The following is a 27830-nucleotide window of genomic DNA, read 5'->3' as shown; positions in this document are numbered from 1 at the left end:
TTTCTGAAACTAACAGCTTTTTGGAGACTGAGTGTTTTTCGGTTTCAAAAGGATCTGCCTGGACTGAGCAATTCTTAGTGGGCGTTTTCAGTCTTTTAGTTTATCGATAGCAACATTCAGAATTGATTTCATTTGATTAAGTATTTTTTCTTCTCCTGTGAAATGAGCTTTTCTGTATGTTTGATAATGTGCTTGTTCCAAGGAGTGTAGAGGGAGACCGACAAACCATTCTCTTTTTGTATCTTAGAAAATTTGCATTTTGTCATTTACTGGCCCAGTCTCCTAGATGTAAAAGTAGTTATGTTGTGTAGCTCACTCCAGGTTCACGTCTAATATTTTGTTGGCCTTACAGTTAACTCTCTAATTTCTTTCTCTCCTCTTCCAGAAAGCCCTGTCAGGCCTCGTCCAGCAGTGACCCATCCGACCCCACCCCTCTTATCCGCGTGGCCAGCCGCAGCTACGACCTGCAGGAGCGCCGGTGCACCGGCAACATGACTGGCGCCGAGCAGGCCAAGTACGAGCGCATCCCCACGGACGAGAGCGAGGCGCAGACACTGGCCTCTGCCGACCTGGATGGGATCAAAAGTGAGTCTTGAATATTGCCAACCTCAGTCACTTCATGTTCAGCCTTTGTTCTCACTGAAGCAATGTTTTAGTGCTTACTTTAATTCCACGGTTGTTTGTATAATTTAATTCAGAGCCAAGACGACATGCGGGTTCTCTCTTTGTTTAGACAGCATGTTATGTTCTTGTACTTGTACATTTTTAAGGGCTGTTTTGTCATTTGGGAGATTTATTCAGAACCCCGGTACTCTGAACTAACCTCTCCCTGACCTAAGAATCTAAACTCTCCCTGACCTTCGTGTTCACTCAGGCTACTGTGCCAGATTAACTTTTAAAGATGTCTTTTTACATTTTACTTCTTCAAGTGCTTAATATCTTGCTCTTTGTGTATGTGCGCCTGTTTGTGTGTGTGCTTGTGTGAAGGGAAGGGTCTTTGGCTCCACTGAAGGTCAGAATGCCCTAAACAGAGAGAAAGAAGGGATCACACTGGGGTACATTAATGTCCTGTGACGTCCCCAGCTCCAGTGGCAACGGGTGATTTACGTCAGGGGGTCGACCCCTCAGCGGACAGCGGCAGCTTATCAGAGAGTGTGGCGGACACTGACAAAATAGGAGCGAAGTCCTCTAATTAAATGAGCCTGTTCCCGCTCTAAGCTGAGGCCCCTGGAACCAGGCCCGAGTCAACCCGGTGGCTAATTGAGAAAACTGCCCCTCTGGTTCACAACCCTTGAGTCATAAGTGCCAATAAAACAATGTGGAAGAGCTAAGTCGTCTGGTGGGAAAAACATGAGGGAAGCTGAATTGCATGGAGATGATGTAGGTCCAGTGCCAACGTAACATAGAGGGTGTGGACTTTGTCAGGGTCCCTGACCGCATCAGGAGTCTCCTCGGGTGGATCCTCTTTTATCTGCTTCCCAGCACTGCAAAGCAGCCTGGGAAAGTGCCTCTGCGGCTGGCCGCTGCTCAGTGATCGGAATTATTAGATCACTGTCTCATTCCTCTTTTGTTCAATTCTCCTGTTAGCCCCTCTGCTAGTTAATGCGCTTGGACACTTTCTACCCTAACCAGGTCAGGTGGGGGTCAAGGAATGCTTTTTTTCTAGCTCCAGTCCTGGACACGCAAAGACTTGTGCTTGAGATGGGAGAGGTCACGGTTCCTCATTCCCATGCCAGGTTTATGCCAGCACTACGCCCACCACCAAGCTCCTCTCCTTCAAGATTGCCAGCCTTGCCCGGGCCAAGTCCCACTCCAGGACTTCCCAGACAACCACACACGCGCAACTTGAGTCGGGCACATTGTGAAGCCTCTAAGGCGGACGAACGGTTCCAGTAGACATAGCCCAAAGGTCTGACAAGGTACAGCGACACCTTACAGTGAAACCCAGACAATGAACAAGAGGCTCAAATGACAGAAGATGATACTTCGTTCCTCTCCAGTTTCACTCGCAGAGTTTTCCAAGGACGTACAGGACAACTTGTTCTTCAGGGAAAATGCTGTCATTTTTTATACACCCTCAGTTTTAGGTGATGAATTGATGAAGGTGCTCAACGACCAGGGTGTTTCTCAAACAGGGAAGGAGCCCACTGACAAAGGTAAGGTTAGTTCCTACCTCTGACAGGATCATCCACACCCGTTGCCGCCTTCCCTCTGAGATGTATCCAACCAGCTCTCTTTCATCCAGCCTTATTATCCACTGTCCTTGGTTTGCGGCCAGCCTGGTAACCCAACTAGGGTTTAATAGCGGGAACCAGGTTACCGCCCCAAACCCACTCCCGTTTCCCGGGATAAATAACTGTGAGAAACCGGTAAATTATAATAAATTATTTATATGAACAGCTTGAAGTGAAATAGAACTGTTAAATTATATGCAATGTACAAATCTGTCTTTACGGCTTCCTCTGCTCTGCTATCTGCATGATCAATCATCAACACTCAGGGTGGGGACAGACAGCGCATCTCATATGGAGTGCAGTTCACAATGCATGTATCATCTCATCAGCAGGTAACTTTTTTTCTTGTGACAGGTACATTTGCTGTAGCATAGCCTATGCTACGCTACATAACAAGGCTAGCATAGCCTATGCTACAGTAGTATTAGGACTAATATCTGAATATGCATGTAATTTACACATCTCCGTCTGGCTTTCGGGGGTCACCTTATTTTTTTATTAAGATCATATTTAAAAATTGCAACTGCAGAGTTTTAAAACAGCCTATCACTCGAATATCGCTCCAGCAGGTATATTGCACTGGTCATCCCCAAAGCCAACACTTCCTTTTTGGCCGCCTTTCCTTAAAGCTCTGCTGCCAATGACTGGAATGAATTGCAAAAATCTCTGAAGCTGGAGTCTTCTATCTCCCTCTCTAACTTTAAGCATCAGCTGTCAGAACAGCTCACCTATCACTGTACCTGTACACAGCCAATCTGTAAATAGCACACCCGACTACCTCATCTCCATATTATTACTTACCCTCTTGCTCTTTTGCACCCCAGTATCTCTACTTGCACATCATCATCTGCACATCTATCACTCCCAGTATCCATGCTAAATTGTAATTATTTTCGCCTCTAGGGCCTATTTATTGACTAGCTCCCTACTCTTCTACATTTGCACACACTGTACATTGATTTTTCTATTATTTCTGTTCTTTACAGTTATTGACTGTACGTTTTGTTGACGTGTAACTCCGTTGTTTTTGTCGCACTGCTTTGCTTTATCTTGGCCAGGTCGTAGTTGTAAATGAGAACTTGTTTTCAACTGGCCTACCTGGTTAAATAAAGGTGAAATAAATAAATACAAATAAGTTGAAATTCACACTTTATTGAATTCGGACCATTGCAGAACCAATTCTATTTTTGTGAACTTAACAATTTTTATTTAGCAAATAAAGACAAATGGCATGGACAAAATTATTGACACACCGGAGCTAGTACTTGGTTGCACTGCCTTTGGCCAATATAACAGCCAACAAATGAGTTGGATAAAATATAAAAGGTTTCTGTGTTTTTGGAGTGCATCAGTCCAACAACCGTTTGTCTAATGAAGGTTGTGGATCGTCCATCAGGACAACCTCAAACACACATCAAAGCATCCTGAAATTGTTCAAGGAGAAACACTGGACTGTTCTGGAGTTGCCAACGAAGAGTCCAGATCTGAATCACATTTATAACCTATGGCAAGAGCTGAAAACAGCAGTTGGAGGGCACCCCTCAAACATTGAAGAATTAGAGAAGTTTGCTGCTGAAAAGTGAGCCAAATTGCCAGTAGAAAGTTGCAGCAAGCTCATTGATGGCTACAAGAAGTGTCTGCAGTTATCTTGGCCAAAGGCTGTGTAACCAAGTACTAGCTCTGCCAATCATTTCTTACATACCGTGTCTTTATTTTCAAAATAATATTGTAAACTTAAGTTTACAAAAATAAAATTAGAATTTCTGTGTTGATGACAATCCAATAGCAAGGTATGGGGAACACGTTTTATTTTTACAAAATAGGGAATTCTTTAAAGATGGACTATGCAGAAATTGCTCCACCATTTCCTGGTTGCTAATATTCTAATAGTTTGCTTAATTTGTGACAAAGCAAGCAAGTATACAATCGTTATACCATCTAACAGCTGTGAAATATATTTTCCATAACCCAAAATATTGTATTTTCTACTGTTTGAAGCTGTTGCGCAAAACTGGGAAAAAATAAAATAAAATGCAGAAACAGGAAGCATAGAAATAGCGCACCTACAACAGATCCTACCGCTTCTTAGACTTTCTTTCAATGAGAATGACAGATCTATTACACATTTCTAAGTGAATTTGGTCCGGTCCCCCAAAAAGTGAAATATTTTAAGAAAAGTGTAAGTGTGCCAATATATTTGGCCGCAACTGTATATTCTGTGCCTTTGCAAAAGTAATATCATAACCCTGGACTTATTCCACATTGTGTTTGAATTGAAAATGAATTAAATAGGTGTTTGTGTGACACCACTGTACCCCACACATAGAATTCGAGCAGTGAATTTCAAACACAGATTCAACCACAAAGTCCAGGGAGGTTTTCCAATGTCTTGCAAAGAAGTGCACATATCTGGAGATTGTTTTGTTGTTTTACTAGACTTTGAATATGCCTTTGAGCATTGTGAAGTTATTAATTACACTTTGGATCGTGTATAAAACCAACTTTTTGTCCTGAGTGTTTGGAGCAAATCCAGTACAACACATTACTGAGTACCGCTCTCCATATTTTTTAAAGCGTTGTGGTGGCTGCATCATGTTATGGGTATGCTTGTAATCGTTAAGGACTGGGGAGTTTTTCAGTCAAGGGGTATGTATACTTTCTGAAGGCGCTGTACCAATAGGTGTCCTTCTTTGCGAGGCATTGGGATACCTCCCTGGTCTTTGTGGTTGAATCTGTTTGAAATTCACTGCTCGACCGAGGGACCTTGAAGATGATTGTATGTGTGGGATACTGAGAATGAGGTAGTCAAATGATCTAACCCAGAAATTCCAGTCCATATGATACAGTACAGGTTTACAGTAGACGCTCAAAGATTAGTGGAGCGTGTTTCGTTTATTTACCCAAGACCGCATACATCTATGGGCTTTTGTGTTTTTCTGTCGTGTGTAATGTACCTATGTATTGGATAACAGCACAATAATTTTGGGATTGGGCTCATAACAACATTTATTTAATGTAGGCAGCATCAGGCTTGAATTTTCATGCCTCTCAAAACAAATCAAATCCAGACATTAATATGCCGTGTATTGTTTAGAATGACATTTGCTGTTTTGGCGGGAAATACCGGGTTACCCGGGAGAATATATTTTTTTTTTCTTGGGGTGGAACATTTGTAAAATACTGCGAAAATATGAAACCCTAAACCCAACCCCACAGCAGTGCCAGGTGAACATAAGCAACGGCCTGTTCTCTGTGACTGTGGGTCTCTGAGATGTGATGACTTCCATCAGCCTGCTACTAGATCACAGAGCCAAGAGCTCAGTGTTGGGCAGACCACTGTCTTGGGAAAAAGCTGCAACACTACAATGATGTTGCAATACTTGATAATGTAATGTTGACACTGTTATATTAGTGTTTGGGATCACAATCACCACCACACCCTCTCTCACTACTTCTCATTCTGTATCTCTGGCTATGATTTTTCACTCACCTCTCCTCTCTCTCCTCAGGCCATCGTTTTGAGGATGTCCCTGGGGTACGCAGACACTTGGTCAGAAAGAGCACCAAAGGCCAAGTGGTGCATGTCGGCAAGGACCACAAGGAGCCCAGCACACGCAGCCAAAAAAAGGACCGGACCCCACATGAGGTGAGCGACGGAAAATACAACCTGTAGTACCCACACCTTTGCTGATGTTTGGACACATTGTCACATCCCTTGTTTCAGATATGATTGAGTGTTATTCATCAGATGGTTTTCATGGATTTGCTGACATTTATGGCAAGGATGGTTTGAATGTAAATATGGTTGATTGCTTCTTGATCCATATTTAAACAAATAAATAAAACAACAATTGGAACATCAACTTGAAAATCCGCTACAGTATATTTTGTGGGTGGGAGAGTGGGCAGGACACAATTAAAAATTAATGAATGAGTTCTTTCCTTTCACACACCCAATAGAAAGGGGCAGAGAAGAGCTCAGGTAAGGAGACACCGGGTTCTCCCTGTGAGAGGGAGCCATGTTCTATTAACACACACACATAGGTCCCCAGCAGCCAGGTAAACAACAGGTTCCTCTCAGGGTAAAGAGTGTGTGATGGGGGGGGGGGGGTGTAAGGGTACCCTGCTCTGTGCACGGGTCGGTGTTAGTCGTCAGTGTGTTAAGCCCACACCTCCTCCACCCTCTCGCTCCTTCCAGTCGTTACCGCCAGTGGTTCTGTAACTTGTCATTCTGCCTCCCGGCCAGACGGCGTGGTCATACTGGACTACTTTGGCTAAATGGCCCGGACCCAGAAGGTGAGGCGGTTTAGTCGGCCAAATGCATGTTCCAGGAGTGTGTGCATGTAGCAACGTGTCTTCACGTGAGAGTAGGTGCAGTATGGTTACTCGATAATCATTAGTTGTGTTGTCGGCTTGGTACTGAAACAGGTAATGGTTGGTTGGGTATCACTAACTCATGAGCTTGGAGTTAGATTGGTTTCTCCTTTAACCAGACGTTTGTGTAGTGATAAGGCTGTAGGGTGTAATACTGTGTTTCTACTGATGATACTATCTACTGTATTTATACTGTATTTTTACTCATCACAGTTTATGATGTGTGAGTAAAAAAACAAATTTAAACAGAACATCTGTTGAGCTCATGAAAAATGGTTTTCACTGAAACGTTGCATATGCTTGTTGCTTAGGCTATTTGCCACTGCCTATATTTGAGAAGTGTATTGGCATTGTGGATAATTTCATTGCATATTTGTTCTTAATAACACCGAGTAACACTGGTGAGTGTGTTTCTGTTTGACGTCAACATGCAGTGCAGACCTGGGTACAAGTACTATTTAAAATCTTTCAAATACTTTGAGTGTTTGATGTCAGATGGACGGGTTTGCAGTTTTGGGACTATTCTATTGGTCCAGTAAGCCAGGCAAGCTCAATCAAGCACAGATGATCATGTATTTTAAAGGATTTCAAATAACATTTGAATCCAGGTCTGATGCACCTTGCATGGTTTTCAGAAGTCAATAGGTTCAAGGAACAGTGCGAACTATTTTCACACTTTGAAAAGTGAAACTAGATAACAATTACATAAACAGTTGAAGTCGGAAGTTTACATACACTTAGGTTGGAGTCATTAAAACTCATTTTTCAACCACTCCACAAATTTCTTGTTAACAAACTATAGTTTTGGCAAGTCGGTTAGGACATCTACTTTTCCAACAATTGTTTACAGACAGAATATTTCACTTATAACTCACTGTATCACAATTCCAGTGGGTCAGAAGTTTACATACACTAAGTTGACTGTGCCCTTAAACAGCTTGGAAAATTCCAGAAAATGATGTCATGGCTTTAGAAGCTTCTGATAGGCTAATTGACATCATTTGAGTCGATTGGAGGTGTACCTGTGGATGTATTTCAAGGCCTACCTTCAAACTCAGTGCCTCATTGCTTGACATCATGGGAAAATCTAAAGAAATAAGCCAAGACCTTGGGGGAAAAAAATTGACCTCCACAAGTCTGGTTCATCCTTGGGAGCAATTTCCAAATGCCTGAACGTACCACGTTCATCTGCACAAACAATAGTAAGCAAGTATAAACACCATGGGACCACGCAGCCGTCATACCACTCAGGAAGGAGAGGTGTTCTGTCTCCTAGAGATGAACGTACTTCGGTGCGAAAAGTGCAAATCAATCCCAGAACAACAGCAAAGGACCTTGTGAAGATGCTGGAGGAAACAGGTACAAAAGTATCTATATCCACAGTAAAATGAGTCCTATATCGACATAACCTGAAAGGCGGCTCAGCAAGGAAGAAGCCACTGCTCCAAAACCGCCATAAAAAAGCCAGACTAATGTTTGCAACAGCACATGGGGACAAAGATTGTACAAAAATAGAACTGTTTGGCCATAATGATCATCGTTATGTTTGGAGGAAAAAGGGGGAGGAAAAATGTGTTTTCCCATCCTTAGAATACTTTTTGACTGTCTTTAAAGAAACAGCATGAGCCTGAGAAGAGATAGCGTTAATTCTAAAACAACATTTGGAGAAGAATTAAATCCGAAGCAGATACAGCCACATTAAGCATACTGAAAACAATTTCCCCTGATAGTTCAGCTATTCAGATCCTCACTGAATCTAATCCGATTGGCTCAATGGTAACTTGGTTGGAAGGAGATGCTGGTTTGAACATTTACGATTCAGACTCCTGGATGTCCATGGGCATACACTGAAAATGCTAATATCAAGAATATTGACTTGCATTGGTTCTTGGACAAACATGATGGAAGAGTTAGTAATTGGAGAAAGTGGCCACCGGCCAGGTAAAAAAACTAAATCATGGATTGCTCTCTTATCTTGTCCATAGAGTGATTATGAGGGTGAAGAAGCCAATATAATTTTGTTATTTGGGTGAACTATCCTTTTAAAATCAGCCTGTCTCCCCCTCAGGTGTTTGTGGAGCTGAACGAGCTTATCATGGATAAGAACCAGGAGATGCAGTGGCGGGAGACGGCCCGTTGGATCAAGTTTGAGGAGGATGTGGAGGAGGAGACGGACCGCTGGGGCAAACCCCACGTGGCTTCGCTCTCCTTCCGCAGCCTGCTGGAGCTCCGCAAGACCATCTCCCATGGTAGGAGAGAGAAAAGAGACAGAGGGAGCGATTGTGTGTGTTTAGAGAGAGAAGACTGTGTGCAGTGTTTCCCCTAAATGAATCGTTGCCGCCACCCCTAAATATATACAGTACTAGTCAAAAGTTGACACACCTACTCATTCAAGGGTTTTTCTTTATTTTAGAATTTTTTCTATATTGTAGAATATTAGTGAAGACATCAAAACTATGAAATAACACAAATGGAATCATGTAGTAACAAAAAGTGTTAAAAAATTCAAAATATATTTAACATTTTAGATTCTTCAAAGCAGCCACGCTTTGCTTTGACAGCTTTGCACACTCTTGGCATTCTCTCAACCAGCTTCACCTGGAATGCTTTCCAAACAGTCGTGAAGGAGTTCCCACATATGCTGAGCACTTGTTGGCTGCTTTTCCTTCGCTCTGCGGTCCAACTCATACCAAACCATCTCAATTGGGTTGAGGTCGGGTGATTTGTGGAGGCCAGGTCATCTGATGCAGCACTCCATCACTCTCCTCCTTGGTCAAGTAGCCCTTACACAGCCTGAAGATGTGTTGGGTCATTGTCCTGTTGAAAAACAAATGATAGCCCCACTAAGTGCAAGCCAGATGTGATCTCGTATTGCTGCAGAATGCTGTGGTAGCCATGCTGGGTAAGTGTGCCTTGAATACTAAATAAATCACTGACAGTGTCACCAGCAAAGGACCCCACACCATCACACCACCTCCTCCATGCTCACGGTGGGAACCACACATGCAGAGATTATCCGTTCACCTACTCTGCTTCTCACAAAGAAACGGCAGTTGGAACCAAAAATCTCCAATTTGGACTCCAGACCAAAGGACAAATTTCCACCGTTCTAATGTCCATTGCTCATGTTTCTTGGCCCAAGCAAGTCTCTTCTTATTGGTGTCCTTTAGTAGTGGTTTCTTTGCAGCAATTCGACCATGATGCATGCAGTCTCCTTTGAGCAGTTGATGTTGAGATGTGTCTTACTTGGACTCTGAAGCATTTATTTTGGCTGCAATTTCTGAGGCTGGTAACTCTAATGAACTTATCCTCTGCAGCAGAGGTAACTCTGGGTCTTCCTTTCCTGTGGCGGTCCTCATGAGAGCCAGTTTCGTCTTAGTGCTTTATGGTTTTTGCAACTGCGCTTGAAGAAACTTTCAAAGTTCTTGACATTTTCCGCATTGCCTGGCCTTCATGTCTTAAAGTAATGATGGTCTGTCGTTTCTGTTTGCTTATTTGAGCTGTTCTTTCCATAATAAGGACTTCATCTTTTACCAAATAGGGCTATCTTATGTAAGCCAACTATACCTTTTCACAACACAACTCATTGGCTCAAACACATTAAGAAGGAAAGAAATTCCACCAATTAACTTTTAACAAGGCACACCTGTTAATTGAAATATATTCCAGGTGACTACCTCATGAAGCTGGTTGAGAGAATGCCAAGAGTGTACAAAGCTGTCATCAAGGCAAAGGGTGGCTACTTTGAAGAACCTCAAATATATGTATTTTGATTTGTTTGACTCTTTTTTTGGTTACTACACGATTCCACATGTGTTATTTCATAGTTTTGATGTCTTCACTATTATTCTACTATATAGAACATAGTAAAAAAATAAGGAAAAACCCTTGAATGAGTAGGTCTGTCCAATCTTTTGACTAGTACTGTGCCAAGATGGCTGGATGTCCTTTGGGTGCTGGACTATTCTTAATACAGGAAACGGTTGAGTGTAAAAAAACACAGCAGCGTTGCAGTTCTTGACACACTCAAACCGGTGCGCTTGGCACCTACTACCATACCCTGTTCAAAGGCACTCAAATATTTTGTCTTTCCCATTCAGCTCCGAATGGCACACATGCACAATCCATATCTCAATTGTCTCAAGGCTTAGAAATCCTTCTTTAACCTGTCTCCTCCCCTTCATCTACACTGATTGAAGTGGATTTAACAAGTGACATCAATAAGGGATCATAGCTTTTACCTGGATTTACCTGGCCAATCTGTAATGTTTTGTAAACTCAGTATATTTTTTAGGGCGAGACAAAGTATTTAAGTGCCTTTGAACAGCGTATGGTAGTAGGTGCTAGGTGCACTGGTTTGTGTCAAGAACTGCAACGCTGCTGGGTTTTTCATGCGCAACAGTTTCCTGTGTGTGTATCAAGAATGGTCCACCACCCAAAGGACAACCATCCGACTTGACACAACTGTGGGAAGCATTGGCGTCAACATGGGCCAGCATACTTGTGGAATATTTCAAGACCTTGTAGAGTCCATATCCCGATGAATTTAGGATGTTCTGAGGGCAAAATGGGGGGGGGGGTGCAACTTAATAGGAAGCTGTTCTTAATGTTTTGAACACGTGTGTGTGTGTGTGTGTGTGTGTGTGTGTGTGTGTGTGTGTGTGTGTGTGTGTGTGTGTGTGTGTGTGTGTGTGTGTGTGTGTGTGTGTGTGTGTGTGTGTGTGTGTGTGTGTGTGTGTGTGTGCCCACACTGCTGTGACCTCCGTGTCATGTGTGCCTTCTGCCACCAGGGGCGGTGTTGTTGGACCTGGACCAGAAGACCTTGCCTGGCATCGCCCACCAGGTGGTAGAGCAGATGATCATCTCAGACCAGATCAAGGCTGAGGACCGCACAAACGTGCTCCGAGCCCTGCTGCTCAAACACAGGTACACCTAAACACCAACCAGGACAGCTCAGTGGAAAATACATCTTGAGTATCTAGTAACCTAAGTATGGAAGTACGAAATACTTGTGTAAATTAAGTGTGCGGACACTTTAAACTCTGGATATTGTTTTTCAACAGGAAAAGTATTTTAAAAAACTAGCTGGAGTTCGTCTAACATTTTGATCTCATAGATGAAATAGCGTTATTAGTTCAGCAATTCACACAATGTTAAACTTGCTATGTCTCTGCCTGGTCCCGCCGCCTGCTTGCTTGATAGCGTGCGAGAGGGTAAGTTGCGACATATGTATCTCCTGCTCAACCTCTGTGTGCCTTTACCTCCCTCGCCCTGCAGTCACCCAAGCGATGAGAAGGAGCACAGCCACAACCCCTTCCCCAGGAACATCTCGGCAGCCAGCCTGGGCAATCTGCTGCCCCAGCAACACAGCTCCAACCACATCCACCATCCAGAGCCCTCTGTCACAGACCCCCTCATGGGCTCGGCCAGCACAGGGGAGCAGGAGACACGCATCGACATGGAGAAGAACGACCTGCAGGTAGCTACAGTATAGTGTTGATTATATGTCAGGAGTAAATGCTGACATTTATTTTTCCAAGGTAATGTACAGAACTGAGGCATGTATCTACACCTGCATTGTGCTGTTTGGGGTTTTAGGCTGGGTTTCTGTACAGCACTTTGAGATATCAGCTGATGTATGAAGGGCTATATAAATACATTTGATTTGATTTGATTTATCCAGCGTATACCACAGTTGCCCAAAAAAAACAATACTAAAGCGCACATTTACCAGTAAAAAAAATATTTAAAAAAATAAGTTGATATTTTCATTTTTAATGTACTCTTTTGGTTGCTGGAGAAGCGACCCAGTCGTTTGGTTGATATTTATGGACACAACCCAGTTGTTCGTTCTATATGTTCATTTGCCATACACGCTGGCAACGTTCTTGTCCCTTGCTTGCTAGCTACCCAACTAGCTACGGCTAACAGAGTCACAACCTCGGCAGCCAGAATAACAGCATTTGTTTAAGCTGTTTTCTATTGACATTCATTTGGATACATCCATAATATGTCTGCAAAAACAAATCAATACTAGCTAGCTAAGTTTTTCCTCATTGGACCTGCGTTTACAATGTATCCAATTTCTGTTTGTGTTGTTGTTGGTTTAGCTTTCTGTAACTATGTAACGAGTGTGGTCTGCATCTTTGGGTACATATTTCATCATGTTTGCAAGGTGTCCCGATAGATTTTCCAACTCTCCCGTTATTTGGTTTTAATGTCCATTCTAGAATGCCCTTCTAGCCAATCAGAAACAAGTATTCAACAGTGCTGTGTATAAGTAGTGAGGAATGCAGATTATTCTACTGCTAAAGAGTGTAGGTAAGTGTGTGTATGTGCAACTTTTGTACACAGGGATATTGAACTATCATGTAAAAAGTATCTTCAGTGGATAAGTTTTTGTGAAGGGGGCAGTCTGTCCAATTGAGTTACGTCTGTCCTGATTGGTATTGCAGCAGAAGGAGTCTACTCCAAATATCGGCATACACAGGTCGAAGTCCAAGCATGAGCTCAAGCTGCTGGAGAAGATTCCAGAGAATGCTGAGGCCACTGTTGTCCTTGTGGGTGAGTGGTCTTTTTTAACTAATCTAGTACCAGAAAGCATCTCCTGTTACCTTTTTCAAATAACCTACTACCACTACTACCATCACGACCACCTCTTCTTTTTTGGGTACTTATATTTGTCCTATTTCACACATTATTATTTTTTTTGTTTTTTTTTTGCATATCCCAACTCTCCCTGATACACACTCGGAGAGTGGGGTCACGGCCAGGATCAAATAACAATTGAAACAGTCGTCTAATATCAAGCATTCCCACTCTGTACAGTGTAACAGCATGCCCTGTAACACTCTAATGTCCCCCCTTCCTCTCCTCCAGGCAGTGTGGACTTCCTGGAGCAGCCCACCATGGCCTTTGTGCGGCTGCAGGAGGCGGAGGAGCTAGACTCTGTCCTGGAGGTCCCAGTGCCAGTCAGGTTCATCTTCGTCCTGCTGGGACCCCCCAGCACCAACATGGACTATCACCAAATCGGACGCTCCATCTCCACACTCATGTCTGACAAGGTCAGTGCGCTGCACTATGGAGGCGAGTGTAGAGCAAGAGTCAATTGATGGAGGTTTAGTGGAACATCTGTGGGCCGAGTTTCCTGGCCACAGATTAAGCCCAGTCCTGGAGTGAAAAGCACTTTCAATAAGAATCTGCATTGTAAATGCTTTTTAGTCCAGGACTAGGCTTAATAATCTGTGTCCGGGAAACCGTCTCGATATGTTATTGTTAATATGGTCTTAACCATAACAACTCTGAATGCAAAAAGGAAAATCCACACACGGAGTAAACGTGTTTTGTTCTTGATCAGTGGCTATGAAGGCTGTCATACTGTAGGACAATGAGTGTAACTCGAGTGTTTTTCCTGTTCTCCCCCGCAGCACTTCCATGAGTTGGCCTATCTGGCGGACAACCGCCAGGACCTGCTCAACGCCATCAACGGCTTCCTGGACTGCAGCATCGTGCTGCCCCCCTCCGAGATGGGCGGCGAGGAGCTGCTACGCTCCGTGGCACGCTTCCAGAAGGAGATACTTCGCAAGCGGGAGGAGCAAGGAGCCCTGCTGGCCAAGGAGCCCAAGAGCCAGAAAGAAAAAGGTGGGGGAATCCCGCAATTTTGTTCAGAGAAATTATGTCCTAGCAACTTTCCTAGCTTCTCAGACCGTTACATGGAGCCGGATGATAATATTTTAAACGTTTCCTTTTTTTTATGCAAAAAAGATTCCAAAGAAACGTCACTTTTCTAGGTCAGTATTTGAAATCGGTCTATGTCTATGTATTCCAGAGGCCCTCCTCTCGCCCGGGAAGCTGGAAGACGACCCCCTGCAGCGTACTGGACGCCCCTTCGGAGGCTTAATCCGAGACGTGAAGCGCCGCTACCCGAAGTACGTGAGTGACTTCAAGGACGCGCTGAACGCCCAGTGCGCTGCGGCCGTCATCTTCATCTACTTCGCTGCCCTCTCCCCCGCCATAACCTTCGGAGGCCTCCTGGGTGAGTCCCAGGGGTTAAATGCAGCCAGCTAGTAAATTCTGGTACATTTACAGAAATGTCTCTGTGTAAGTTAATAAAGTGACGTAGAGAATGGGGAACAATGAACAGGAGGCAAAAATAACCAATTACCCATCTACCCCTATCAACACACAACCAGACACTTAGCATGTGTTTAAAGTAGGAATTGGAGCTATATTGAATATGTACTGAGAACGGAATTCGTAGCTTATTAAAAAACATTCTTAGGTCATTCTCTGAATGTTGCCTGTGCGGGTTCTTGACTGTGTGCCTTGTGGTAGGTGAGAAGACTGAGGGTCTGATCGGTGTGTCTGAGCTGATCGTGGCCACAGCGGTGCAGGGTGTTCTCTTCTGCCTCCTGGGGGCCCAGCCGCTCCTGGTGGTGGGCTTCTCCGGACCACTGCTCGTCTTTGAAGAGGCCTTCTACTCGGTAAATTACCTCAAACTGAGATGTGAGATTACATTATTGACTACCACGTAAGAGTAGGGTTGGGCGATATGGCCAAAATATCATATGGTGTTTTTCCAATTTTTGACAGTATGACAGTATTTTATGTTTTTGATTAAGAAAAGTTCTAAATTTGATTTATGAGTAGTGCGTGACCCTATGGTGGCAACACATATTCTAAATTATTTCAATGGGTCTTTCTCCATTCTGATTGTTTTGTACTGTTCAATTCAACTTCAACCTAAAATAATTTCCTGCATTTCCATCAATTTCTGCATTTCCTGCACTCATTTGAGATCATTTCCACACTGCCACGACATGGGCAAAAATACCTTTCCTGCTGTTGATGTTGACCTGTATGTGTGGCCACATGTCACTCTTCCATCAGTGTCGACTCCATACTCAGTTCTGTCTTAATTGCTTCCTTACCTGTCTCTCTCTCTGTCTGTGTGTGTCCATAGTTCTGTAAGGGGAACGGGATAGAGTACCTGACGGGCCGGGTGTGGATCGGCTTCTGGCTCATCGTCATCGTGGTGACGACAGTGGCCTTGGAAGGTAGCTTCCTGGTCCGCTTTGTCTCACGCTTCACCCAGGAGATCTTCTCCTTCCTCATCTCGCTCATCTTCATCTTTGAGACCTTCTCCAAGATAGGCAAGGTACTGTACACTTGACGCTCAGTTAACTATAGTGTTGAAATTGATAGAAACAATTTAGTGCCCTTGTAATTGCTAAAAGCACTTTACGTTGTAGAGAGGGGATCCAATCTGACTACTGATAATAAATGGAACTGATTTTAGATTGGACTGTTCTCAAAACATGGGGTCAAAACGAGTATGTTTTCCTAACGGGTACACTCTTAAGAAAACATTTTGTGGTTGAGTGGCCTTGATCCGAGAACAAAGTGAAAGGGACAGACAGCCCAACTTTTATCTGGGCTTATGATTTCAGGAATGTTACTATTTTTAGACCTTTGTCGAACACAAGACTTTCAAGGGATTATTGTGTCTGGATTCATTTGTTTGCCGGGACATTACATGTATGTCAGTTTTAATCCCTCTGAAGCCGTGTTGAAGTGATCTCAGCAAGGGGTGTGCGTGAAGCGGTGCTTTAATGTGATCCCTTTTTTTCCCCTGTGTTGCCGGGCAGATTTTCATGGAGCACCCACTGCAGCGCTGTTACCTTGACAACAGCTCGGCGGAGAACGCCACGATGGAGAATAGCACCCTGGAGCTATTGCTTGGCAACGGCACTATTTCAGTGGTGTCGGTGAAGGTCCTAGGGGAACCCAACACAGCACTGCTCTCCCTGGTACTCATGTCTGGAACCTTCTTCATTGCATTCTACCTGCGCAAGTTCAAAAACAGTGCCTTCTTCCCTGGCAAGGTAAGACACTGATACACTTTATGAGGTGAAGGGGCGCATTTCATTCTCACTCTAAGCACAATAGGGTTATCAGGGTGTATTTCAATTCAATACAAACTTAAAGGGATACTTCAGGATTTTGGCAATGAGGCCCTTTATCTACTTCACCAGAGTCAGATGAACTCGTGGATAACATTTGTATGTCTCTGTCCAGTATGAAGGAATTTAGAGGTAGTTTTCGAGAACCAATGCTAACTAGCCTCATTGCCAAAATCCCGAAGTATCCCTTTAATTATTTAGAACATAGTTTATTGTAGAATCACAGAACTTCACTCCCCAGTGTCCCATCATTATGCATTGCCTACACCTAACTATTTTGTGTTCAGCTCCGTAGGATTATTGGAGATTTCGGGGTCCCCATAGCCATCCTCATTATGGTCCTAGTGGACTACAGTATACGTGACACTTACACACAGGTGAGTAGTATTACAATGAAAATAATTCCAAAGCCCTTTATTAGTTTGTTCATTGTATTGTCTAGATAAATAAGCTTAACTACTGTCTTACTGAGAAATTATAAAGAACTAGTTACTTTGAAGACATAATAGTGCATGTTATGTCATCACCCTCTATAACACATCACTTGCCTTATCCCTGACCTTGTGTAGAAACTGAGTGTGCCCAGTGGGTTCTCTGTGACCAGTCCTGAGAAGCGTGGCTGGGTGATCAACCCCCTAGGCATGTACACCCCGTTCCCCATCTGGATGATGTTTGGCAGTGTGCTGCCCGCCCTGCTGGTCTTCATCCTCATCTTCATGGAGACACAGATCACCACGTGAGACACACTATCACACTACAGTACCCAGCACCCCTGTGTTCCATCATGAGCTCCCCCTTAGTAGCAAAATGCATCGTGTGAATGGATAGTATACAAACTGTGGGAAATCATGGAAGACATTACATTATATACTGCATATGATAGTATGTTTTTATCCTGGCAAGTTGATTTACTCATTCTCAACTTCTCATCTGCCTTTCTTTCTTCCATTCCTCTCTTACTACCCGTCTTCCTAACTCAGTCTGATAGTGAGTAAAAAGGAGCGGATGCTGGTGAAGGGTTCTGGCTTCCACCTGGACCTGCTGGTGATCGTAGTGCTGGGCGGCACCTCTGCCCTGTTCGGCCTGCCCTGGATGGCCGCCGCCACTGTGCGCTCCGTAACGCACGCCAACGCCCTCACCGTAATGAGTAAGGCGGTCGCCCCCGGCGACAAGCCCCGCATCCAGGAGGTCAAGGAGCAGCGGGTTACAGGGTTGCTGGTGGCCATCTTAGTAGGTGAGTGTCTGTTGGATAGATGTCGAATAGACTAGACTGGAAGATGTTTGGTGCTTCTCAAAAGTAGCTTCCTCCCCTTGACTCCTTCCCTTCTTCTGCAGTGATCTGAAGACACAGGATAAAAACAAAACATATAAGTGAAATATCTGACTTTGCTTACGGTGGCTTTGCTTTCACCTGTGTAGTTATTTTACGTCAGACTACTAGAAGAGGAAACTAGTAGAGTATTGAGACGCAGTCATGTTTGCAGTAATATCTCTTAACTCTTCCTCCCTCGCCTTCCAGGCCTTTCCATAGTAATCGGAGACCTGCTGCGTCAGATCCCCATCGCTGTGCTGTTTGGCATCTTCCTCTACATGGGCGTGATGTCACTCAATGGAATCCAGTTCACCGAGCGCCTGATGCTACTGCTGATGCCCCCCAAGTACCACCCCGACCACACCTACGTCCGCAAGGTGACCACAGCTCAGTCACAGAGAGGAAACAGGGCAGTGGCTCTGGTTCCCTAAACCTTTTTGGCCCTAATCCGTCGAATAGATAGCTTGGTCCCAGATCAATTTGTGCTCTAATGAAAACTCCTATGGTCAAACATTACAGTAGGAGTTGTCAAAACAGCACAAACAGATATGGGACAAGGCTTTTAAATAGAGCATTTCCTGTATAATCCACTATATCAGGGATGGGCAACTTTGATGGGGGTGGGGGCCAAAAAGAAATCTGAATTTATCATGACACAGTGCTCGTGGGTCTGCATACCCACATCCATACCCACACATGCAGTCAGAGCCAGCCCTAGTCAAAATGTTTTTGGGGGGCCCACCCCACCTTGCGAGCATACATTTTTAGCTACCCCCTCTTAACAGCAGAGGGAGAAAAAATTACATTTAAGAGTTCATTTCATGCAATTCTAAACATTTTGCCATAGGGTGGAGAGAAATATTTGACTTTTCAGCTTATTTCCTGCAATTCTACACATTTTGCCCTGATTTAAGACATGTTAATATGATATCTGAGTGAGAGTAAATTACAAAATCAATGGGGCCCCCCTGAGCAAGTGCCGATTTGGTAAATAAACCATGATTACTACAAGTATAGAAAGCTGGCTAGACTAACTTACCAATAAAAAATAGCTGATATGGGCTAAATGACTGACTGACGTAAGATTAAAAAAATAATAATAATTCGGAAATTGATCCATGGGCCTATAAAAGGGGGGCCACCGCCGGTTGCCCATCCCTGCACTATATAAACCCATAGAGGCTATTTCCCTCAAGTGGATACCAGAGTTTGTATGCATACACTGAGTATACAAACATTAGGAACACCTGCTCTTTCTATGACATAGACTGACCAGGTGAAAGCTGAGGGGAGGAGACGGGTTAAAGAAGGATTTTTAAGCCTTGAGACAATTGAGACATGGTTTGAGGGTGAATGGGCAAGACAAAATATTTAAGTGCCTTTGAACGGGGTATGATAGTAGGTGCCAGGCGCACCGGTTTGAGTGTATCAAGAACTGCAGCGCTACTGGGTTTTTCACGCTCAACAGTTTCCCGTGTGTATCAAGAATGGTCCACGATCCAAAGGACATCCAGACAATTTTACTCGACTGGGAAGCATCGGAGTCAACATGGGCCAGCATCCCTTAGGAATGCTTTCGATACCTTGTAGAGTCCATGCCCCATCGAATTGAGGCTGTTCTGAGGGCAAAAGGGGCTGCAACTCAATATTAGGAAGGTCTTCCAGCTGTTTTGTACACTCAGTATATGTGCTATACCGTATTACATACTCATGATTTTCATTGTCCCCTTTCGTGTGTATTACGGTAATCCGCTTTATTAACTGATAGTAACTGTGTCCCCCAGGTGAAAACGCTGCGGATGCACCTGTACACGCTGATCCAGCTGGTGTGTCTGGCGACGCTGTGGGCCGTCATGTCAACCGTGGCCTCTCTGGCTTTCCCTTTCGTCCTCATCCTCACCGTCCCCGTCAAGATGTTCCTGTTGTCGCGCATCTTCACCGCCCGCGAAATGCAGTGTGTAAGTTGGCCCGCAGGTGCGCACTAGGCCCATACACTAGCTTTAGGGCCTTTCACTAGGATTCACCCTGTGAGCCCTGGTCAAAAGTAGTGCAGGGAATACGGTGGCATTTGAGATGTATCCCCTAACTCTACTCCGAGGATGTTTCAGGAGAGGTCCTTATGGCACATTAGTTGTAATACTTATGGAGTTTATTCTTAAAGGAGAAGTTGTTTTTTACATCGAAATCTCTATTTTGATGTAAATGGCATGTTATTAGAAGGGTCCAGATTCACCAAACAGCTCTGGGGTTCCTGAAAAAAAACGAACAAATGCTCCAAAAACACCCAAATCCGACCTTTTAGAAACGGCAAAGCTCTCAGTATAGTGATGCGGGTCTTTAGATGTGCACATGAAATTGTCATTCCTAACTTTATCCGCAGCGTTATATTCCCTTTTGTGCGACTCAAGAAGTTTCCCTTATCCAGCTGTTCGATTCTCCGCGTAGCCTGCTGCTACAGGTAACTGCCAAAATCAAGGGAACACCAACATAGTGTCTTAGTAGGGTGTTGGGGCACCACGAGCTGCCAGAACAACTTCAATGCACTTTGGCATAGATTCTACAAGTGTCTGGAACTTCCTGTGTGGAAGCACATGCTTTTAATATATTTTGTATCCCCCATTTACTCAAGTGTTTCCTTTATTTTAGCAGTTACCTCTCCGTCCATTCTACAGGTATCGTTCGAGTCGCAAACAAAATGGAGTAGAGAGTTTTGACTAAAGTTCGGGAATGACACAATTTCATGTGTACAACACCTAAAGGCCTGCATCACTATACCGGGAAGTTTTCCGTTTCTAAAAGAACGTATTTGGGTGCTTTTGGAGCCTTTGCTCATGTTTTTTTCAGAGCTCCCATACACTGCATAGTAAGGATGAGGAAGTGATTTGTTGTTTGGTGTATGTTTCTCAAAAAAGGTGTCTATAATATGCCATTTGCATCAAAAATATTGATTTAGTTGTAAAAAAAAAAATAACTTATCCTTCATGACTCTCTGCTCTGCTTGTTCTTCTTCAGTGGTTTTTAGCACCGGGTTCACGTAATGTACTTTGTGAAAGAGTACCCTGTAAAAAGTGCAGTACACATGAAATTTGATTGAAGAAAGACATATCTATCTACCTATTTAAAACAATCAATCATAGTTACATTTGAGTAATTTAACGGACGTTCTTATACAGAGCACTTTACTATTAGTGCATTCATCTTAAGATAGCTAGGTGAGATGACAACATATCACAATCCTGTCAAGTACATTTTCCCTCAACAAAGTATTTATCAGCAAAGTCTGTGCCAGTAGGATAAGTGCCATTTCTGGTTGGAGAGGGTGGCGCCGTGAGTGTTATTTAAGATACTCTTCAGAGGTAGGGTTAACGGTACAGCTACTGCCTTGCTCTAACAGTCTGCTCTCCTCTCTCAAAGCTGGATGCTGATGACACAGAGCCCATCTTTGACGAGAGAGAGGTCCATGATGAATACTCAGAGATGCACATGCCTGTGTGACCCACACCATCATATACCTACCAACCACTGTATTCTTCCCTCAGTGTCCACACCATTCTGCCAATCAATCGACCAGCCAATGAAATGCCTGCCCAAAGGATCCACCAGCAAAGACCCTATATATATATATATATAATTGACAGACCCTCTGACCATCATTGAGCACTGTTGTTACTGGTTTCCATTGCTTTAACCACACCTGACCAAAGGGTAAAGATGTCGCATGCAGGCTTTGGTCTTCTGAGACCCAGCTCTGTCATGGAGGGGTTTAAGACCACTCATAACCCCTGTCAATCTCATTCACTGGGACAGAGTTCAATTGGGTGTCATGAGTAGATTCAACGTTCTCATGACAACATACAGGCGTTCTCATGATGACACACAGCTGGAAATGGGGACACATAAGGGGGAACTTCCTGTCCTCTGAAGGGGTCAGGGGTTAGGGGTCATAACCCTTCAGAGAGCACTTTGTGGCATTAGTTATGAATATAGACTGAAAGGTCCAATCGGTTCAGTATATTTATTTTGTTCATCCATGTTTTAAAATATTTCAACATATTTGCCTTTTGGGGGGGGGGGTCAAATTCAGTTGTGTTTTTATAGATGTGTATTTTCAAGGTTTATTCCAGTGACCGTATATGGTAGGTAGTTTAGTACACAATTATTCATTTTTCAACCCTGAAAGGTTGTGCTGATTCACATTGAATGCGTGGAGGATTATATATAGGATACATTCCTTGAATCAATATATTTAACATATTGTGATTTTACTTTTTATGTTTAGCTCTTTTAGCTCACTAAGCGCCTTATGAAGGACATGATGGCTGTACAGAGAAACCTAATTATGTTACTTTTGTTTTTAACAGCTGTTCCTTCAAGAGCACCTCTAAGCCCTCTGCACTTTTTAAGGCACCAAATCTGGACATTTCAACAACAACAAAATGTTTCTGGGGATATTATTGAATGTTTTATATTTTACTTAGTGTCTATCAAACACTATGCTGTGTATTTTTGTAATTTTCTTAAAGATGCCTTAGATTTTTCTCTCCCAACAATTCCATTAGCTAAAAAGGAAGGAGTGTGATTTTATGTTTCCAAACGATTGCAAAGGGGACACAAACTGCTCCAACCTCAGACTGATATTAAGGTAGTGGTAGTCCGGGGGTTTTACCAATAGTCATTACAACACTGCTCAGCAATCACAGCAGTCTTGTGAAGTCGTGATGAAATGTGCGTATCTATGTTATTGTGTAGTTTATTTGCTTTCATCCAGTCATCATCCCCCTCTAGTGTTTATGCTGCCATTGTGGTGGCTAAAGTTTACCAGCAGAGGGAGACGAAATGTAACCAAAGTACACATTGTAGTACCGAATGATTTAAGTACTGTACTTACTTACTTACTTACTTTATTGTCCCCATGGGGAAATTTTGTTGCAGTGCCATGTACACATTTAAAGTGGCGTTAAATACAAAACAAGATTGACAATACAACTTTCAATAACAGTCACGTGAAGTACTGAACGTGAAATAACTCTCCCCAACCGTTTCTTTTTCGTTAGCATTTTCTCCATTAAAAACCGAAATGGGATGACATCTCTCAAGTGCTACACAATCTCAAGACATTTCTGAAGTACCGTGTATATACACTAAACATAGTGCTACTTTCGCCAAGTACAGTAAACTTCTTGTAGTATTGTTCTAATAAGGAGCTGTTTAGTTTCTCATATTTGGTCATCTAAAGTATATCCTGCTGAATCCCTTTCTGAAGGTTTTCGACATGCATCTGTGGGGTTCACAATGAGGACATCAATAGAAGAGACAGTATATGTCCTGGGGGGACACCTTTTGCATTCTCACTGTGTGCATGTTAAAGTGGTCTACCTACCAGCATAAAGCTAGTCAGTGTTTTGGGGGGGGAGCACTAATCTATTTGTATTTTCCTGTGTGTGAGTGGTTTTATTTCTTGCCAAATCTCGGCCATTTAAAACGTTTCAAGTGTGGTCAGAACTATCAAATGTGGGTGTTAACTCACCTGTTTCTTGCCACCAGCTTTATGATGTTCCCGAGGTGGGCAAAGTGGTTCAGCAGGTCAACGCCATTCTCTCACAACATTCCGTTTTTGTCATACCTCTTAAAGGTCTTTTTTTTTTTTTCAAGTAGTATTACTGATTATTATCCAAAGTTTTTAGAAGCAAATGCGTTATCTTAAATTCCTAAATGATACTATTGACTAAATTTCTGTTCAGTCTGTGTAGGCAATCTCCTTAGTTTTGCCCATGCCAGGGTAATCTCTTGTGGACAGACTACGTAAACATAAATCGTACTGTAGATCTGTCATGATACAGCTGGATGTGTGAGATCAGCAGCATTAGTTCCAGTGCTTGGGTTTTTTGTCGCTGGTTATTTGGACAAATCCTGATTTTTGCATCTTTCGGATGGAGCGGGGACATTTGGCTCTTATACTTGCCTGTAACTTGCAAAGAGAAAGGGTAGAGTTTTTTGTTTTCGGTTCTGATCCTCGTTCTATCTCTTCTCTTAACACTTATGGACCCAGATCTTAATTGAACATCTGACCAATTACGCAAGACTTAAGTTCTGGGTTTACTAAGATTGATGCCAGGGGAATGGCTTGAAGCCTTTTTAAAGATGTTGTTTTTAATATATACGGATGTCTGGAGTTAGACCTATGAATATACTTTTTTTACCTGAAATGCAGTCATTGATTGTGAAGACTGGACCTCATGTCTGTCTTTTGTTCTTTGTTGCCCCTTTATTGTTTCTCAAGCGAGGGGGAGGCCGAAGACATCACTAATCCCCTTCAGACCAACTCCTTGAATACCCTACTCCTTGAAACCAAATATTTTTATCCTTTAGTGTGTGTACCTTACTGTACTTATACTTGGGATATTGCCTTTCAACTGTAAAAGTTCAAAAATGTCTCTTTCTATGCACCTCAACTAAGCTATACTCGGCTCCATATTCCCATGGTCTATGGCTACAGGCAGCCCAACTCTGATCTTTTGTTCAATTATTGGCAAAAGAGCTGATCTGATTGGTCAAAAGACCAATAAGTGGAAAAAATATCAGTATCCGGCTGTCGGTGTAAACGCATTCGAAGTCCTATATTTGTGCCTGAATTGATCTACAACTGCACGTGAATGTATACGATATGTGATTGTGACATTTATCACCTGAATCTGTCATAGCCGTCATATATTTTTTTTCAGTATGTCACTCAAGTTCAATTCGTTTTCACTTTTAGAATGCCCATGGATCAAGGCCTGCATTCGCAACACGTTTCAGAGTAGGAGTGATGATGGGATCAGATTTCCATTTTAGATCCTACTGAATAAGATATGAACAGAGGGGATCTGATCCTAGCACTCCTACTCACTCTTCATGAATGCCGGTCCTGATCCCTCACATGTATTGCAATGTGGCATTATGTGTTGTCTTGAGTGTTTGAAGGGTGTTGTGCAGATGTTTTAAAAGATGTTGCTGTAATTCATGACCATGGACAAAATGGTGGTGTGCAAAATGTGTTTATTTTTATGGAAAACGGTATGGATGGAGGGAATATGTTCTGTACATGATTGTCAGTGCCCACGGAAACATTGCTATAATGCAGTTCCATTTTAAAAGAAACACAAAGCAGTCTGGGTGGTCATTGCTTATGTTCAGTGTACCGGTCAAAGGTTTTAGAACACCTACTCATTCAAGGGTTTTTCTTTATTTTCACTATTTTCTACATTGTAGAATATTAGTGAAGACATCAAAACGATTAAGTAACACGTGGAATCATATACTAACCAAAAGTGTTAAACAAATCAAAAGATTCTTCAAATAGCCACCCTTTGCCTTGATGACAGCTTTACACACTCTGCTCCGACTCATCCCAAACTATCTCAATTTGGTTGAGGTCGGGGGATAGTGGAGGCCAGGTCATCTGATGCAGCACTCCATCACTCTTCTTCTTGGTCAAATAGCCCTTACACAGCCTGGAAGTGTGTTGAGAAAAACGAATGATAGTCCCACTAAGCCCAAAACAGATGGGATGGTGTATTGCTGCAGAAATATATTATGATTTAACACTTTTTTGGTTACTACATAATTCCATATGTGTTATTTCATAGTTTAGTAAAACAATTAAGAAAAACCCTTGAATGAGTGGGTGTTCTAAAACTTTTGACCGGTAGTGTAAATAGTTAAAATATTGATGACCAATAAAGTCCATTTCTATTAAACATCACTGCTGTAGTGTTCTTTAACAATTCAACCAACATGTATTATTCATAACAAGATGAGTACAGTTAAAAGTTACAGGATAATACAGAAAATACTTTTTACGATGCATATACATTTTGATTTCATGTATGCTGTGACTAATACAAAACTATTTGTTATGTTGAAATATAGAAATTGCAACTTCCAGATTCTCATGTTGAATAACTTACTTCTTGTAACTAGGTCAAAAACAGCGCATGACCAGACCTGCACATTATCCTTGATTGCTCAATCCCTCTCCAAAAACACATTCGAGGCTCTTTCCCTTTTGTTTGTCAGTGTCAGTGTTCCTCCCTGAAGTGGAGTGGGTGTCTTCATACAGAACAACAGCCTTCAGTCAGGCTGCTCCATACACACTGGGAGGAAGATGGCTGCTCTGCTACTGCTGTTGTTGGTTAGTGCTGGAGTCCTGCTGTCTTCTACTGAGGCTTACAATAAACTCCCTGATAACTACAGGAAAGGAGTGGATCTGGCCCTGCAACAACTCAACTCTCACGCTGGAGTCAAACACCATTTTCTCTTCTTCAAGAGTCTCCTGAAGTCCGACATAGAGGTAAAAACCTTGTGCCGAAAACCATTGAGGTTTCCATTGCTGGGAGCTTGTTTTTCTGAGGACTGTGGCAAGACTGCGTTTTGTGTAGACCATTCTGGTAAATATTTATGGTTGTTTAGTCTACTCAATGATATACATTTTCTTCCTCTAGTCTGGATTTGATGTGGGCTACATTTATCACAATTTCTACCTGAAAGCCACCAAGTGCCCAAAGGGAACGGTTGACTCCATGCAATGCAAGTTCAGGAATGACCGAGTGAGTACCTGTAACTGTCTGAGCACAGTTGAGCTGTATCATCAATAACCTTAGGGCTTTCATACAATCCCATAAGTTATACACATCTACAGCATGGAATTGTAATGTACATATAATGCTGTCATATTGTGTGTATTTCTACAGCCATTGATAGACTGTTCAGTCTGCTACAAAACCTTTGCTGGAGAGATTGAGAAGGATCCCAAACCGTATGTCCACTGTGTCCACAAACCAGCACTTACAGAGGTTTGTTGGATCGCTAGTTGTCCCTTCCCCCAACACTAAACTGTTTCAATTACTCACCAGTCAAATTCTATAACTAAGTATGCTTATGAAGAAATTTTTAGATTTGTCATGAAGACAATTATAGAATTGTCTGTATACTAGTTCCTATAAAGATTAAGGACAATATCACGAGGTGAACTCTTATCTAATTCAGAAACGGACAGTAATTGCAGGGATTTGTTCCATCACATTATTGAGTAAAAGTTTATTTTGAAGACAAATATATATTGTGAACGTTATTTAAAGCAGAATATTAACCTGTTTATTTCCCCTTGTGAATTTCAGGATATGATGACAACAAGAGTAGAACACTGTAACAAAATGAGTTACCACAGTGGAACCCCTACTCTCCTGGCTTCAAAATCTTAAAGTGAAAGGGGCCATGTTAGTTCTGTGCCATGACGAAATAATGCTATTGCACAATACATCTGGATTTAGTCTGGAAAGAGAGCCTCATTTCGTCTGTATTCTGTGTTCATTATTCTGTATTCACCTTCATACTATTACTAATTACTTTAAACACGCTTAGGCTTGAGTTCCAAGTGTTCACGTCATGTATGCTACGTAGTTGTTTCCTATTCCTCTACCTCTGCAATATCCCAGTTGAATGTGGTACATTTATGTTCAATAAAGTTTTATTCAGAAAATATTAATTCAAGTCGTTGGTGTTCTCTCCACCAAATAGCGCATAGGTAGACATGTTAGGGGAAATTCCTCTCGATGTTACAGCGTCTCCCATTTCTCTATAGGAAGGCCAAGAAAAGCAATCATGACAGTTGGTTGATAGCCTGTTTAAGCTTGAACTTGTGATTCCTATGGTCTGAGCAATATGTGTTTTGAGTCTCGTTAATGTTTACACCGGTGGAAGAAGTGTGTCTATTGTCCATAGGGTGTTACTAACAGTGAACTGAACAATGCAACACAAACAAAATTTATTGGGCAAAATTTATTTCAGTCTGGGTTTAATGTGCAATACATCTACCACAATTTCTACCTGAAAGCCACCAAGTGTACCAGGGGAAATGTTCATCTTTATGTTGTGTATATTCTAACAGCCACTGATGGACTTTGGAGT

General features: G+C 42.7%; 1 protein-coding gene across 4 annotated transcripts in view; it reads left to right on the top strand.

The window, feature by feature from the left end:
• Nucleotides 1–25626, top strand: part of LOC139583802 (anion exchange protein 2-like) — a 112711-nt gene extending 87085 nt beyond the window's left edge. For 3 of the 4 annotated variants that reach the window (XM_071415286.1, XM_071415287.1, XM_071415289.1), the window contains 18 exons: nt 386–585; nt 5744–5880; nt 8677–8857; nt 11399–11534; nt 11886–12087; nt 13064–13172; nt 13488–13672; nt 14036–14249; nt 14437–14643; nt 14943–15091; nt 15571–15765; nt 16256–16492; nt 16858–16947; nt 17140–17306; nt 17551–17804; nt 18090–18259; nt 19667–19840; nt 21297–25626. In XM_071415286.1, the coding sequence (XP_071271387.1) occupies nt 386–585; nt 5744–5880; nt 8677–8857; nt 11399–11534; nt 11886–12087; nt 13064–13172; nt 13488–13672; nt 14036–14249; nt 14437–14643; nt 14943–15091; nt 15571–15765; nt 16256–16492; nt 16858–16947; nt 17140–17306; nt 17551–17804; nt 18090–18259; nt 19667–19840; nt 21297–21377 (3088 nt within the window). In that variant the 3' untranslated portion in view covers nt 21378–25626. The other variant, XM_071415290.1, reaches the window with a different exon arrangement.
• The last annotated feature ends 2204 nt before the right edge of the window (nt 25627–27830 follow it).

This window comes from Salvelinus alpinus, chromosome 8 (assembly GCF_045679555.1).
Source record: "Salvelinus alpinus chromosome 8, SLU_Salpinus.1, whole genome shotgun sequence".
NCBI classification, from domain to species: Eukaryota; Metazoa; Chordata; class Actinopteri; order Salmoniformes; family Salmonidae; genus Salvelinus; species Salvelinus alpinus.
Note: the sequence above shows the minus strand (reverse complement) of the source record. Positions and strands in the feature narration are given on the sequence as shown.